This window comes from Bubalus bubalis, chromosome 14, assembly GCF_019923935.1.
Source record: "Bubalus bubalis isolate 160015118507 breed Murrah chromosome 14, NDDB_SH_1, whole genome shotgun sequence".
Classification (NCBI taxonomy): domain Eukaryota; kingdom Metazoa; phylum Chordata; class Mammalia; order Artiodactyla; family Bovidae; genus Bubalus; species Bubalus bubalis.
Window position 1 is genome coordinate 17998209 of NC_059170.1, and position 16359 is coordinate 18014567.

The following is a 16359-nucleotide window of genomic DNA, read 5'->3' on the forward strand; positions in this document are numbered from 1 at the left end:
CATGGCTCACAGTTTCCCTTTAGTGGCAGTGGATTCCTTTTATTTCTTTGTTTTTGGCTTCACTGGGTCTTCGTTGCCGCACACAGGCTTTCTCTAGTTGCAGTGAGCGGGGCTGCTCTTTGAGGGGCTGGCTTCTCATTGCGGTGGCTTCTCCCGCTGCAGAGCACGAGCTTTATGGTGTGTGAGCTTCAGTAGTTGCGGGGCACGGGCTTAGCCGCCCTGCAGCATGTGGGATCTTGCCGGATCAGATACAGAGTCCCTATCCCCTTCGTTGGCAGATGGATTCTTTACCCCTGGACCACCAGGGAAGTCCCATGAATTCCTTTCTTAAGGGAGAATTTATATCTGACGTATTTCTTTCTCAAAAATGAGATGTGCTTATGTGTTGTGTCTGTAAGTCTCTGTCCTGAAACATTCCAGAGGAGGAACGCGCTGGAGGGTTTTGCCCAGGGCAGTGACATGGTCCCTTGTATTGATACAACTGGAAACTGCCCTGTGGATGGAGGAGAGGCGCGTTTGGGGAGAATCAGAAAGGCTGGTTAAGAGGCTCAGTGTGATTCATGGATCTGTATGCTTCAGTCTATGCATTTTTCTATATATATGTTTTGCGCTTACGTGCAAAGTCGCTTCAGTCGTGTCCAACTCTGTGCGACCCTATGGACTACAGCTCACCAGGCCCCCCTGTCCATGGGATTCTCCAAGCAGGAATACTGGAGAGGGTTGCCATTCCCTTCTCCAGGGGATTGTCCCGACCCAGGGATCGAACCTGTGTCTTACATCTCCTGCATTGGCAGGTGGGTTCTTTACCACTAGCGCCACCTGGGAAGCCCCATGTATACGTTACACTTCATTTCTTAAAACATGAGAACAAAGAAATGCCTCAGTAGTCCACGTGAAGTCCTGCGGTCAGAGGAAGAGGCTTCAGGTCAGGCTGACAGTTAGTGGGGCCAGTCTGGGGACTTGCATGGGATTCTGGTTGCAGAACTGACGGGGTTTGAGGGGAGACTGGAAAACGGAGAGGAGGCACTGGGTGAGGAACGGGAGGCCAGGAGAGGAAGGAAGCCAAGTCACACCGAAGCACTGAAGAGCGTTTCTGCATGGGGCTCAGGGGTTCTGACTCACTGTGTAGCTCTGGGATTCTGCCGGGATGGGGAGTCAAGAAGAGACCTAGACCCCATCCTCAAGTGTCATGGTTCAGTGGGGAAAGGCGACAGCCTTCCTGGACCAGCGGGGGACGGCGTGGAGGGCCTTTGGGGGAGGAAATAGACATCGCTTCATGACCCCTCCATCGTACACTCTCCTTACCTGTTCGCCTCCCAGATCTGAGGGTGGGGATTAATAACGAAGTGACTGAGCTCTCACTCGCCTGGGTGTGATGTAAATTCTAGTTCTGAAGTTCCCTAGCTGTGTGACCTTGAACAGGTTGCTTAACCTTTTTGAGTCTCGATTTCCTCACTTGCAAAATGAGGATAATATCCTATTTGCTCACATAGGATTTTCGTCTCCTCTTCCCCTTCCTAAAAAAAATGCATTTACAGTTTCCCTGCTGCCTTGTAATATGTCTGTATTGTAGATGGACAGAAATGGTACTAAGGGTGGTTCTTGGGTACCTGGGTGAAGAATTTCTTTATTTCAGCTTCTGAGGGCTCCATGGACCCGGGGCCACCAGTCCCTTGTGCATCTTAGAACAGAAGCAACCCTGAGGAGGCAGCAGGCAGTGGAGGAAAGCAGAGAGGCTGGGAATGGAACTCTCTGGGTGACCTTGGGCGACCCCTAGTGGGAAAGTATAGCAACACACAGCATGGCTGCAAGGATGCGTTTTGCGGCTTTCTAACATTTTGCTGATAATATATGTTTTTGCTGCAGGTACCAGGTAGAATGCGTTGTAGCTTGCTTTTTATTCACTTGGATGCAGCCCTGATGTCCTCATTTACGCCATTGTATGTATGGAAGGGGGTTTCCTTTACTGGCAAATCTGGTAAATCTTGTTATTTATGTCACTGTTTTCCTTAGCTTTTACGGTTGTTGTCCTTTCCAGAGCTTATGAATTCCTACTAGAATCCTCTGAAATATATTTACGTAATAAAGGTGTTTTCTATAAAAGGACTTTAAGATCACATTCAATGCATGTATTTTAAGATTCATTTTATGGTGTTTTTAAGATTCATTTTATGATATTTTAAGATTCATTTTATGCAATAACTTAAAAGTAGCACTTTATGTACCAGGCACTGTCCTATGTATAACTATAAGTTTATTTAATCCTCATAACGACTCTATGAGGTGCATATAATTATCCTCATTTTTTTTTTTTGTCCGTGGTGCAAGGTATGTGGGATCTTAGTTTCTCCACCAAGAATGGAACCCATGCCTGCTGCATTGGGAGCTCAGTTTTAGCCACTAGACCGCCAAGGAAGTCCCTGTTATCCCCATTTTATAGTAGAGAAACTGAGCCTTAGAGAGGATAGATAACATGCTCAAATTCATGCCGTTAATAAATGGCAGAACCAGGATTGCAACCTAATTTTGTTCTCTTAATTATTCCATTATATTACCTATGACCTCAAAATTATTTCTCCAAAGCTTTCCATGTAAAATTGGGGTGCATCTTTTGTATCTTATAAGCCAATAAATACAGTAATAATAGGTTAACCAACTTAACCTCTAGTCCGAGTCTTGGTTCTTCTCCACAGTGACCTTGGATCCCCTAGACCTCATCTATGAAACGGGGGTGGGCATGTGAAGAATTATATGATTTTTTTTTTTAATTAAAAAAATTGGGGCCATTCTGGGTCTTCGTTGCTGCGTGTAGGCTTTCTCTCCTTGCGCCGAGTGGGGGCTACTCTTCATTGCCGTGTGCTGGCTTCTCATTGTGGTGGCTTCTCTTGTTGCAGAGCATAGGCTCTATGCTCGAAAGCTCTAGAACGTAGGCTCAGTAGTTGTGCTCGGGTTTAGTTGCCTTCAGCATGTGGAATCTTTCCAAACCAGGGATCAAACCCGTTTTTAATATCTGTCTGTGTTGATGCAGGAACATTGATTCATTGCATCGGAATGCTGCACGGTATTCCACAGCATGCGTCTGTCACATTTCTTACTCCTTCTCCTTGTGACAGGTATGGGGCTTCTCGGGGTCTCTCCAAGGCCCTGCTGCCATCTGTGTGGGGGCAGTGGACATGGTGTCCTGCCCCTCTGGGCTTGCCCCCAGTTTCTCTGGGAGATGTCTGTAGCTGTGGAGTTTCTGAGCCAGAGGGGCTTCACTTGTTCACAAATGCTGGCAAATGCTGTCCTGCGTGGCGGACCAGTCTGTCCCCTATCAGCCAGCGTATGGGGATTCCCCCTCCTCTCCATCTTTGCCAGTGTTTGGTATTATCTGTGTCTCTGATTGGCAATCTGACGAGTATGAAGTGGTCTCTTGTTTTTGCTTTCTGAACACCAGTGAGGTTGATAGATTTTTCTTGTTGGTTGAAATTCCCCTTTTGTGAGTCTCCTGTTTATACACTTTTCTTATTTGTCTATTAGATTCTACAACTTTTTCTTTTAGATATTAATTCCTTAATACAGTAAAAATTCACCATTTCTAAAAAATGAGTTTTACTAACACAACATTGTACATCAACTGTAGTCCGGTATAAAACAAAATTTTTTTTTAATTAAAAAATGAGTTTTAGGGAATTCCTTGGCATTCCAGTGATCAGGACTCGGCTTTCACTGCCGAGGACATGGGTCGGGGAACTGAGATGCAGCCAATAAAATAAAGCATGTTTATTAAGTGTTTGTATTTCTTCTGAGATTTTTTTTTTTCATATTATTTGCCCATTTTTTCCCTACTGACATGGCTTTTTTTTTTTTTTTTTGGCTTGTAGGGATCTTAGTTCCCCGATGAGGGATTGAACCCTGGTCCTGGTAGTGAAAGTGCCTGAGAGTCCTAACCATTGGACCACCAGGAAATTCCCTTTTTCTTATTGAATGATTGAAGTTCGTTTTATAGGATAGTGTCATTAACTTAAAAAAATTAGTCATGCTACAAATATTTTCTCCCCATCTGTCCTCTGTTTTAGCTTTGCTCACAGTTTCTCTGGCCTTACAGAAACATTCAGTCTTCATCATTTAAGTCCACTGGTCTTTGTGTGCACGTGTGTCTCTTCTGAGTTTTGTGCCAGACATCGCAACTTTAGGGGTCCTTCGCTATTACCTCTAAATGCTGCCTGTAAGAAATAAAACACCTGCTGCTGCTTTTCTGAGGCTGCTGTGAGATGGTAATAAATTAACGAGTGAAAATCGCCTTCCTTTTGGGTCCTACGTCTGTGCCACATGCATTCCTGTTCCCGGACTTTTGTTCAGATTATCTCCATTCCTTGCAGTACCCTCTTCCTTAGCGCTTTCTGCAGCTTCCTCCTGGTCCTGCCCATCGACACACAGAATGCTTCCCTCTTCCCATCACCTGGGTTCCTTCAGCCCCCCACCAGCTCTGAAACCGGTGAGGCCGCACTGGCTCCATCCTGCCACCCCTGGGTGTGACTCTTTCTCTCTGGGGTGGAGGGGGAGGAGGCTTGTGGCACAACTGGGGGTTGAGACCAAGGAGGTTTGTTCCTGACCCCACGTCCCCGCCTTCTTCAGGAAGGCCTTTGGTACCACAGTGGCTCCGCCGAGAGACCTGGACCCTGGTGTCCTGCATGCATGGCCAGTGCTCTGGGAGTCCCGGGAATTGGTCCCAGTGAGTGGGTAGCCAAGCTCAGTGTCAGGTTGGGTTGAGGGTTGCTCAGGGCCCACAATCTGGGGTCCGAGTCAAGGGTATGGTATGGTTGGGACTGAGTCTGGGGAGCATTTGGACCCGTTTGGAACTCGTTTGGGGCTGGCTCCATCTAAAGTTGACCTCAGGGATTTCTGGGGCTCAATTTGGAGGCAAGAGAAGGGCTTTCGTGGTTTTCTTCTGGAAGGGGCTGGGTGCCTACGTTGGGGCAGTGGCCTGGAGGAGGTTCGGCTTCCTGGACCGGTGCAGGGTCCCCTTAGTGCTTGGCGCTCCTTTGGCTCTGACCTCACACCTTTAGGGAAGGCAGCAGCACCTGCTTCCTGCTGGGTGCAGATGGGATGTGTCCAGTCCTGGCCTGAACCCCATGGAAGGTCCAGAGGCCAGGGACCAGCTCTCCCTCTGCCTCAGACCCACTGGGTGACCTCAGGCCGTCCCTGTCCCTGTTGACTCTGTTCATTCAAGTAGTATTTCCCTTCCCCTTAGGCTCCAGGCACCGTCATCAGTGTCCCCACTGTCAACTGTAACAGGGTATCCCAGTCCTGCTGGTCTCTTGCACATGTGGGATGTGAAAAGCTGTGGCTTGCTGTGCTGCTGGTCACGTGACAGAACCGACCCTCCAGCGGTGGAGGGTGCACCCAGACACCTGGTATCTGCCCGCAGGGAATCCATTCTTTCTCATCTCCATCCCCAAGTGAAGGGGATGTACCATCCTCACAGCTCCCAAAGCCTCCCTGCTCTTCTAGGACCACCTGGCTTCCCAGAAGCATTGAGGGAACCCTGGAGACCAGGCTCAAGTCCTGAAGGCTGTGACCTTGACCCCTGCCCTCTCAGAGCCTCAGAACCCCCACTGGGGTTTGCTGTGGTGGGTACTGCCCCCTCTGCTCGCTCCCTCCCAGGAGAGGGTCTCCCCTCAGGATCTGCCTGCTCCCGCTGCTGGTCTGGTCTCAGCTGAGCCTGCCCTGGGGTGGTAGTCGGGGTGGAGGGAAGGACAGGGCAGCCACTGGGGAAGGAGAGGGTGGGAGGTGTTTGGGGCCTCAGGGCACCTTTATTTCACCCCAGCCACAGACATACACACCCAAAGCAGTGCTCAACCTTCTGTTAGAGGCTCTGCCTCCCCAAGACGAACGTCCGCCCTCTTGCATCTTCCAGAGCACACTCCTGGGGGGGTGGGGTGTGTTCTCGTGGCCGGGCACGGTGTCGGGGAGGGGAGTGGCACCCTGTCCTCTGAGAGGGGACCTTGGTGAGATTCGTGTTTGTGGCAGTGGCTGGGGAAGGGCTTGCAGGGGCGGTGCAAGTGGAGTGGTGTCCCAGACCAGGACACAGCGCCCTTCCTGTGGGGGGCACCCGGAAGCGGGCAGGCAACAGCCGAGGCCGGGGCTCTCCTAGGGGCCTCCCCTCGGGGTCTCCCGGTCCAGCCCCCTGGCCCAGCTCCCGAGAAGATGGGGTTTCCTTGGAGGGTCACCGGCCTCCTGCTGGCTCTGCCCCTGGCCTGGTGCTGTGCTTTCTCAGCCCGTTTCCTTCACTCAGCTGGGGCCCCAGCCCTTCAGGGGGAGAGTCCTCTGAGAGGGGGCTCTGGGCTCATGGGCATGGAGCTGGTGCAGACGGTGTATGTGGGAGCAGGTGGCTGGGACAGGGGCCGGGCAGGGGGCGCTGGGATGGCCTAGTCATCCTTGTCCTTGGCGCCGTGTTTGAGGATGCGGGTGAACTCCACATAGTTGAAGTTGCCTTTCTTATCAATGGGCGCCTCTCGGTACATCTCGTCCACCTCCTCGTCTGTGAAGCGGTCACCCATGGTGGTGAGCAGCTCCCGAAGGTGGTCCTCATGGATGAAACCTGAGGAGGGGGGGTGGAGGGGGCGCAGGGCCAGGGCCTTGAGACACACCTCACACCCCCTGCCCGGGGCACCCCCCAGGACTCGCAGACCTTGTAGCTGGAGGGTGGGGGGGGGGAGCCAGGAAAAGACCCAGCCCTGGTGTCTGTTCAGTTCGAGGTCACCAGGGCCCAGCGGGAACAGTTCTGCAGTGGGGCTGTCTGCGAGGTGTTTCTCTGGGGGTGGGGATGGGGGCCCTGGGGCTGTGAGGGTTGGGGTGGCCCTGCCTGGGGCTGTGGGGGTGCTGACGGTGCTGCTTGAAGAACCTGGGCCCCAGAGCTCCACTGCCTGCTTCTGAATGCTGATCTCCTCTTCTTTCTAGCTGTGTGACCTTGGGCAAGTTACTTAACCTTTCTTTGCCTGTTTGATCTGGAAAATGGGGAGGAAAATATGCCAGCCTAGTGAGGGAGCTGACACCATCTGGAAAAGGCTCTGAACGTGCTTAGGCCTGTGGTGCACCTCTGGGCCCTGAGAAACCACTGAAGCGCTGTCCCGCAGGCCTGTCCCCGGGAGAGACCCGCAGTGGCTGAGAAGCCCTTTGGAGGACCTGAGGGTGGGGGGCGCTGGTTTCTGTAACCTGTTGGCCCGCGGGCCTGAGATGGTTTGGTTTCTGGAAGGGTCAAAAGCAGAAGCCAGTGCGTTAAGACAACAGGAGAGCTAAGAAGTGGGAAGGCGTGCGGGATGTGGGCTGTTTCAGTTTAGCCTTTGCAGGGGGGACAAAACAAGGAAGCAGCTTTTATCATTCTGGTGGCAGAAACAGGTGGACAGATGATGTCTGTCCTGGCCTTTGGGGGCAGAGGGGGCCCCTGAGGTGCCAGTGCAGTCAGGTGCCACTGGCGCACGCGGGGTGCCTGGGCAAGGTGCGCGGCCCCAGCCCCATCCAGGCCTCTGTCCCTAGGCTGCCGACCGACCTGAGGCCTCCTCGTCGAAGCAGGCGAAGGCGTTGCGGATCACGTCCTCGGGGTCTGTGCCGTTCAGCTTCTCCCCAAACATGGTGAGGAACATGGTGAAGTTGATGGGCCCCGGGGCCTCGCTCATCATGCCCTCCAGGTACTCATCCGTGGGATTCTTCCCTGTGGGGAAGGGCCATCCGTGCCTGCTCTCACCTCCCGTCCCCTCCCTGCATAGCCCCACGGACAAGAGAGTAAATTTAGTAAACTATTGAAAAGTGTGAAAAGGTAGTCACTCAGTCATGTCCGCCTCTGCGACCTCATGGACTGTAGCCCACCTGGCTTCTCTGTCCATGGAATTATCCAGGCAAGGATACTGGAGTGAATAGCCATGCCCTCCTCCAGGGGATTTTCCCCACCCAGATATCGAACCCTGCATTACAGGTACCATCTCAGCCACCAGGGAAGCCCTAGTGTTAGTAAACTAGAGCTTACTGGTTAACTTAGTCCGAGAAGGCACTGGCACCCACTCCAGTGTTCTTGCCTGGAAAATCCCACGGATGGCGGAGCCTGGTGGGCTGCAGTCCATGGGGTCGCTAAGAGTCAGACATGACTGAGCAACTTCACTTTCACTTTTCACTTTGCTGCATTGGAGAAGGAAATGGCAGCCCACTTCAGTGTTCTTGCCTGGAGAATCCCAGGGACCAGGGAGCCTGGTGGGCTGCCGTCTATGGGGTCGCGCAGAGTCGGACACGACTGAAGCGACTTAGCAGCAGCAGCAGCTACCTTGGTAAACTGTAAAGCCTCTCTCTGGGAGGAGGCTCTGACTGCCCCGCCCTACTGATAATCACCGCCCACTCCCCTGGCGGCCTGGACCATTTCCTCCTCGGGTCTGGGGTCTGGATGTCGCCGTGGGTTGCACTGTCTGAGGTATAAGAGCCCCTTGTGCTGACTGCTGCCCGCCTTTGGCACTCCGTGTGCCTTATGGCTTTAAGTGCCACCAGCTCGGCCTTCTTACCCTTCACCAATGTGGGGCCTGAGGCTTCACCTCAGAGGTGAGGTGACCTGTGCTCTGTCACACCGCGAGTGAGGAATGGAGCCAGCATGTGAAGCCAGGCAGCCAGACCCCAGGCCCTAGGCACAGTTTGGACAGTAGGTAAACCAGTGAGCTTTGGTGCCACACAGGCTAAGGTCTGAATCCCAGCTCTGTGCCTGCTTCCCCAGTCCCTGAGGAGCACTGCGAAGATGAGGACGGCAACAGCTGTAAAATGCACAGGACAGTGACTGGCACAGCCCTACGGACTCGGGTCAGCTGCTGGGTTCAAATCCCAGCTCTGCCACTTTGTAGCTGTGTGACCTTGGGCAGATTACTTAACCTCTCTGAGCCTCTTGCCTCGTTTATAAAGTGAGAATGATAATCACTCCTGCCTTTGCGATTTAAGATCATACCTGCAGAGCTGCCACTTGTTATTACTGTTCTGTTGTTTGCTGCTCTTGTTTTTACCATCTGAGCCACCAGGGAAGCTATTCTTTGCTGCTCTTGTTTTTAAACCTGAGGAGGATGGTTCTGATTCTTGTTTTCAGCTGTGCCACGTGACCCACAAAATCTTAGTTCCCCTACCAGGGATCAAACTCACACTCCTCGCAGGGGAAGTACGGAGTCCTAACCACTGGACTGCCAGGGAATTCCCAGAGGGTGATGTTCTTAACCAGAGACCCTGACTGATCTGTGGACCCACTGACTTGAGCTGCAAACAGGAGTGGGGGTTTTTCTGGGTAAACATCCAGTCTAGTCTCTGGGGTGGAGAGCCCAGGTGTGTGTGCTCAGTTGCTTAGTCACATCTGACTCTTTGCGATCCCATGGACTGTGGCCCACCAGGCTCCTCTGTCCATGGAGGCAAGAAAATACTGCAGCGGGTTGTCCTTTCCTACTCCAGGGGATCTTCCGACTCAGGGACCAAACCTGCGTCTCCTGCATTGGCAGGTGGATTCCTGACCACTGGGCCACCTGGGAAGCCCGGGTTCTACCTCCTAAATGGGAAGGAGTCTTTGTGTCCCTGTCTCCTCTGAGCCCTACACTCTGCTGTGTCCCCGTGGGATCTGAAGAGCTGTGACAGACACACAGCTCCTGTCCTGCCCAGGCCTCACTCTTCCTTCCTGCCCCTGACTCCCCAGGGAGGAGCCTCCAGGTGAGTCTGGCCTGAAGCTGGGAGAGGTGTGGCGCTGAGGGTGGGGACAGTGTCCAGTGTCCGCCCTCCTGGTCCCGCTAGGTCGTTTGCCCCTCTCACCAGACCCCCTGGGATGCACACACGGGCCTGAGTGGGGCTGCTCAGTGAGGGGCGGTGCCAGGGGCTGACTCAGCATGACTGCCATAGGCTGCCTCCTCTGCTACCCGAGACCACCCCCCAGCTGGTGTCTGACCCAGATGCTTTCACCTGGATGAAAGGGGCTGAGGGGGGTTGTCTGTGGCCAGTGCACAGGGAGTCATGTGGAGGCAGACCACCTTGGTGTCTGGAGGCCTGGCCTCTGGGCCTCAGTTTCCCCATCTGAGCAATGGTGCGAGGTGCTAGATTCCTGAGGCCTTTCAGCTCTTGAGATTCTGAGTCTGGGGAAGTCACTGGAGTCCGCCTCTCAGAGTCTGACACAGGTGACCTCTGAGGGAGCAAGAAGGTGCCCTGGCCTCCACTCTAGGCCTCAGTTTCCCCATCTGTACAATGGAAAGTCTGTGCAGTTTTGTAGCTGCTGACCCTTTTCCTTCAGTGAAGTGGTACCAGGCAGTTGAAACCACAGATCTGCCTGAGGCAGGCGTGGGCCTGTCTGGGTTCAAGTGCCGAACTGCTCAGTGCCTCAGTTTCCCTGTCTGTTAAATGGAGAAAGAGGTGGCAGCTCATCTCCAGGGTGGGCACCTCAGTCGGTACACAGGAAGTGTTCCCTGAGGGATGAGCCGCCCCACCTCCTGCTCCAGCTGCAGCTCTCGTGGGCCCACTTGGCCCCCCAGCCCCGCCTCTGCTCACCCATCGAGGCCAGCATGTCGTGCAGGTCCTCCTTGTCGATGAAGCCGTCCCGGTTCTGGTCGATCATGTTGAAGGCCTCCTTAAACTCCTGGATCTGGGACTGGTCAAACATCGCGAACACATTGGACGTGGCCCTCTGTGGCCGCTTCTTGGTGGTCTTGGCCTTGGCCCGTTTACTAGACATCTTGGCTGCAGGCGTGTGGGGCTTTCCTATAGGCAGAGGGTGCAGATGGGTGAGCCAGTGACCCTGGGCCAGAGAAGCTTCTGGCCTACCCCCACCCCACTCGGCTGTGCCTGGCCTTCGTGCTCCTATAGGCTGGGGGCTCTTGCCACCTGGCTCACCACAGAAGCAGCCAGTGTTGGCCTTGTGACATGCTCTGAAACAACTTCCTCTACCTCTCTGAAGTGTTTCCTCATCTGGAATGGATAGGAGTGCCCAGCCAAAGGGATCCATTGACTTGTACCCGAAAAGCCCCTGGCATGGTGCCCGGACCAGAGGAAGCTATTTCTGCTGTCATGGTGTGGGTAGACACTTAGGATTGGGTTCGGTGCCAACCACTTCCGTGCTTTATCTCCCTTAATCCTCAAGAGCATTCACACCATCCATCTCTCTCCCAGTGACAAGGTGGGCAGCCTTGGAGAGGCTCCGAGGCTCCCTGCCCCCAGCAGCAGGAAGGAGCCGGTAGGCGGCCTTGCATTCCTCACATTCCTCCTCCTCCTCTCCCTCCTCTGGATGTTCTGGAAGGCCAGCGTACTGGGCAGCCTCCCTTCCCCCCACCTGTCCACACTTGACCAGCCCCTTAGGGTGGGGGACAGACCTGATTTGGGCCCTGCTCTTTGTTCTCCCTCTTCAGTGCTTACAGAAGCATAGAACTTCCCTGGACTGAGCACCCCAGCTGCCCGTCACATTGGTTTAGGCCTGGCCTCAGAGCCTCCAGCCAGTCTCGCCCATTGCATGCAGACCCCAGTACTTCACCCTGAAGCCCTTGAGGGTGCCTTCCATCCCCCTCTCCCATCAGGCCTGGCACAGAAGGAGGCCCTCTGAGCCTCTCCTACCCTGCTCTCTGACTTGCCTTGCCATCCCTCTTGCCAGCTGTGATCCTGCCCAGCTGGACCTCTGGCTGCTCCCAGATACCCCCAGACTTTATTTCTTGGTTCTCCCCCTGAAACACCCTTCCTTCTTGAGCCCAGTTCTTCAGACAGCCCTTGGGGAGCAGTTCCCCCACCCTGGCTTTGACAGCAAGCACTTAAAGGTCTCTCTCCATCACAATCAGTCAGGGCTGGTGTAAGCACCCTGAATTATACCTAAGCCCACGGTGGCAGTCACAGATGCTTGTTTAGTGAATGACCTTGAAGGCAGCTGCAGCCAGTCTACTGATCCCACTTACAGATGGGGAAACGAGACGCAACGAGGGGCTCTTTCCCTGAACTCTTGTCATGGCTTCTGGGCAGTTTGGGGCCCCAGGACTGCTGCCCCCTCTTTCCTCTGTCCTGAGTCTTGTGGTTGAGGATCTGCAAGAAGCCTTAACTGCTCCTCAATCTGTCTTCCAGGCCTTTATCCCATGACCTTGTTCAAGCCATTCTGGATCTTTGGCCTTTGAGATCTTAAACCCTGAGCTGGGACGTTGGCCAGCCCCAGCCTTTCCCCACAGGCACAACTGCCTATAGTTATAGACTGTCCCCCTGCACCCACATACCTGGCCCTCGGTGCTTCTCGTGTGGTTCAAGGTGGGTAGACAGAAGCCTTTCCCTTTAGGAAAGGGTGGGGGTGGGACAGTGCCGTGGGCAGGGAGTGCCACCCTCTCCTGTATGAGTGCTTCGAGGGGCCCAGTTCTTCCCTGAGCCGGGTGTTCTCTGGAAACTTTAACTCATGATGCCCACAGAAGGCAGCCGAGAAGAAGTCCACCACGCCCAGCAGAGACTGTCATGGTCCCCATCAGTCACTGCCACCCCCATCTGTACAGTTCTAGGGCAGATGTGGCAGGAGTGGCCAAGAGCTCACCCACTGCTCTGATCCTGGCTTGGCTGCCCTGTCTCCATGGCCACCCCATCCCCACCCTCTTCTCTTGAGGGGCCATGACAGGGCTTGGAGCACTGAACTTCGCAGGGTGGGGAAAATGTGGTGCCCCCACTGTGCAATTAAAAGAACTGGTGTGCCCATAAGAGGGATAGAGTCCAACTGGAAGCCGGGACCCCTGGGCTAGGCTTAGGTCTGGGGGTGGCAAATGGCCTTTCTTGGTGGGCCGATGGGAGTTGAGGGGCACTCTTGTGACCAGAGGCAGTTTGTAGGCTTGATTGAGGAACTGGGGTCAGAGCCAGGCTGAGCTCTTAAGACCTGGAGCCATCGCCACCTCCTCCTGGGGGTCCTAGACACCAGGGATCAGATATAACTGGTCCTTGGCCTGCTACAGCTAGGTGCCACCTCCCCACTTCTGACTTTAGAAACCCCGGTAACAGCAAAGACACGGCCTGTGTCCCCCATTACCTCAGGGCCTCAATGGCTGGCAGTGCCAGCTGCCTTGTTGGTAAACTCGCCTCCCCTGAGGGGGAGTTATCTGACTTTTTCCTGAAGTAGCCAGAGCAGCTGCAGGGCTGGGAAGGAGTGGGGACCACTTCCTGCAGCCCAGGGCCTTGTCAGGCCAGGGGGTACAGGGGATGAGCCCTACAGCCCTTGGCCAAGCTTCCCCACCCAGCAGGCCTAGGGGGGCAGCGGGTTCAGAGCAGGGAAGCCCCGGAGATGGCATTCAGCGTTGGTGTGATGGCGGAGACAAGTTACCCCTGTCTTCATCCTTCTTTCCTGCCTCAGGAGATAGGGGAGGGGTCAGGGACGCTCTGTGGGAGCCTGGCAGGGCTGTTTCCCGTCTGTGACACAGATGCGTCCTCTAGAGCAGCGACCCCAGGCTCCTCCCGTCCTCCGGGACACCTCGAGTTCTGGGCTCGGCATCTCTAACTTCACAGCGAAGGGGCAGGGCCTGGACAGTCTTCCCTTGCTGCAGGCCCACTGGTTCCCAGAGCCTGTCCAGTCTCCCTGCTGCCCAGCCGCCGCCCGAATCCCCGTAGGACGGAGCAACCTCGCAGCCCCAGCCCCACGATCTGTCCCTGCCCAGAGACCCTGCGAACCCCGCCTCCGCCTCGCGTCCCCATGTCCCAGCCGCGGCCGTCACACCGCCCACCCCAGACTCCCGGGCCGCGGGGCTCCCACCTGGTGCGGAGAAGGTGCTGGCGCGGTGCGCGGAGCGGCTGCGGAGCCGGGACCGGCGGGCCGTCGGTGGGGTCTGGGCGCGGGGCGGGGCGCGGCGCCGGGCCTTACAAGGCAGAAGAATGTGCGGCGGCGGGCAGGGGCGGAGCCATGGCAGCCCGGCCTTATTTGGCCGCGACCCACGGGCCGGGAGGTGGGGTGTTCCCGGGTGAACCCCCCAGTCTGCGAGGGCCTTCCCCATGGTGGGCTGGGGGAGGTGTCGGGGGCGAGTTGGGGGGCCTGGACAGCCCGGGGAAGGGGGTCTGTCTGGGCCGGTCCTTCCTCTCTAGCGAGGCCGCCGGACCTCCGGGGGGGCCTCCAGCCTTCAGACCCCACCCCCACCATTCCCCCAGAGCCCGCGCCCCGGCCTATTCCCCGGGGAGAGCTTCTTTCCACCAGGCCAAGTACGGCTTTTTTCCACTCCCAGAGAAGAGCCCTGCCAGAGTGGATCTGCTGTACTCACAGGTTCCTGCTGGGGGCGGGGGCGGGGGGGGGGGGAGCGCCGAAGGGCCTTGGGCCAAGTCACTCTCCAAGTGTCCTCACCTGCAAAAGGGGAGTGTGGTGGTGAGAATTAGCGGCCAGGAAGACCCATGGAGGCCCTGGGGAACCAGCGAGAGCTGGGACCGGGGGACCCCCGGAGCATCCTTGCCAGTGGGGCTGCACCCCCAAATCCCTCTCTTGTTGGCCTGAGTCAGAGGATGGGGGCTGGGAGGACAGACGCATCCCCCTCTGCCTTCGCCATCAGGCCCTGTCCATCATTGTGACTCCTGAAGGCCCAGCTTACCCATCAGCTCCCACTCTGACTCCTGCCTGCGCTTTCTCTCCTTCCCTTTGATCCAAATCAGACGTTCCATTCCCCAGGGAACGTTTTCGACATCCAGTTACTTGTTTGGTAAATATTAACTGACACCTGTCTGGCACGGTGCTCGAATGCTGGGGAAATAGTGATTGCGCTCAGGAAGCTTTTGTTCTTGTGGAGAGAAATGTCATGAACAAGTAGCTACACAGCTTGGAGGGTAGAAACAAATGCCTTGAAGGAAAATAAAAGGAGGTGAGGGGAGAGAGAGCAAAGGAGAGGTAGGGGCTGCGCCCCAGGAAGGAGGTGAGGGAGTGAGCCAGGCCCAGTGAACACCTGAGACAGAAGCCCTGTAGGGGGCGCTTGTCCAGCTCCTGGTCAGCGTCACTGAGGGACCGGGGCTGGGAGAGGAGGTCTGAGAAGCAGTAGGGACCTAGCCCCGGGGATCCTTGTGTTACTCCAAAACTGGGTTTGCCTTTTTGTGGGTGTTGAACCAGTAGACACTGCCAAGCCAAAGATAGGAGGAGGAGGGAAATTTTCTGTAGTCAGTAAGGAGAGCATGGGGAATCTCCCAAAGCACTGTCTCCCTGAACAGCAAAACTGGGGGAGGCTCAGCTGGTGAAGAATCCGCCTGCAATGCGGGAGACCTGGGTTTGATCCCTGGGCTGGGAAGATCCCCTGGAAAAGGGAACAGCTACCCACTCCAGTATTCTGGCCTGGAGAATTCCATGGACTATATAATCCATAGGGTCACAGAGTTGGACACCACTGAGCAGCTTTCGCTTTCACTTTTAAGCTAAGGGTACGTGCATATTCATGAAGAATTCCTCATAGAATTGGGGCCAGGGTTGACTAAGAGTCCAAACTTCAGTTGATGGAAGTTGAGAGGGTCAACTCTACCTGGGTGGGGACTGTAGTTCCTGCAATACTCAAAGGTGAATTGTTATGCATAATCCCTTGAGGAGGAACTGGGACTGCGTTTTATCACCACGATATTGTTTGACTGCCTCTTTCTGCATGCTATTGTTCCCTTAAGATCATTCATTACCGAGAACTGTTCAAGGGCAAGCTTTGTGGCCAGGCTTAGATCATAAAATGGCTTAGGCCAGAATGGCTTCCCTTATGTCAAGAAAAGCCATTTCTGCTTCTCTTTCTCCAGGGACCTCTTCGCTTACCTGCTTACACTGGTAGACCTCTGTAAGACCTCAGAGAGTTCTGAGCAAAGGGTGGCATGATCTGGCTTATGTTTTAACTGAATCCCTCTTGGAGTGGGGGGTGGGGGGGGGGGGCGGCGGCAGGGAGCAGGGAGATCAGTGAGGAGTTATTGAGCAGGATGAGGTGTCCAGACTAGTGAGCTGGCAGTGGGAGAAATGATGGGATTCTGGACATATTTTGAAGTTGCATCTGGTAGGATTTTCACGTGGATTGGTGTGTGTGTGTGTGTGAAGATTCCAAGGTGATTAATGTGTGTGTGTGTGAAGATTCCAAGGTGATTAAGTAGTTAATCGCCGTAGGGGATTGTAAGTAGAAAAATATGGGAGACCCCTGTAAGTTAATGGTTACTCGAGAAAGCAGGTTTGCTTAACCACAGAACCCAGCAGGCTTGCTTAGCAACAAAACCATGCAACAGAAGCATGAGACATGCCCCACAACAATAAAAAAAACTGTGGCATGAGCCCTACATCTTGCCCAGTGAGCAAGTGAGTTATTGATCTCTAGGACATGCTCTCTGCACACATAAAATAATTTGTGGACCTAGTTGACCACACAGGGACTAGAAAACTTCCCTGTACAACCCGGA

At 54.8% G+C, this 16359-nt stretch overlaps 1 protein-coding gene and 2 long non-coding RNA genes across 5 annotated transcripts in view; 2 read left to right on the forward strand and 1 right to left on the reverse strand.

Annotated features, from left to right (window-relative positions):
- Positions 1-16359, forward strand: part of LOC102390935 — a 44096-nt gene that overhangs the window by 14043 nt on the left and 13694 nt on the right. Inside the window, exon 3 of one of the 3 annotated variants that reach the window (XR_006544403.2) lies at positions 7519-7650. The exons of the other annotated variants lie outside the window; for them this stretch is intronic. This is a non-coding gene — a long non-coding RNA (uncharacterized LOC102390935). Of the gene's footprint in view, positions 1-7518; positions 7651-16359 lie in introns of those variants that run through there. 3 annotated transcript variants of the gene reach the window in all.
- LOC123329172 lies at positions 734-2106 on the forward strand. The gene is made up of 2 exons (XR_006544405.2): positions 734-794; positions 1867-2106. It is a non-coding gene; the product is annotated as an uncharacterized LOC123329172 (long non-coding RNA).
- Positions 5776-13883, reverse strand: MYL9 (myosin light chain 9). Its single transcript, XM_006072462.4, has 4 exons — positions 13727-13883; positions 10525-10734; positions 7532-7693; positions 5776-6583 (listed from the first exon to the last, which is right to left on the reverse strand). Exons 2-4 carry the CDS (start codon positions 10706-10708, stop codon positions 6411-6413), a joined length of 519 nt encoding a protein of 172 aa, XP_006072524.1. The 5' UTR covers positions 10709-10734; positions 13727-13883; the 3' UTR covers positions 5776-6410.

Excerpts from the sequence above, each read along its gene's own strand:
- MYL9 (XM_006072462.4), bottom strand. The coding sequence starts at position 10,708 with ATGTCTAGTAAACGGGCCAAGGCCAAGACCACCAAGAAGCGGCCACAG. Across the intron at positions 7,694-10,524 it reads CGACATGCTGGCCTCGATGG|GGAAGAATCCCACGGATGAG; the intron begins GTGAGCAGAGGC and ends CCTTCCCCACAG. Across the intron at positions 6,584-7,531 it reads CTTCGACGAGGAGGCCTCAG|GTTTCATCCATGAGGACCAC; the intron begins GTCGGTCGGCAG and ends CCCCCTCCTCAG.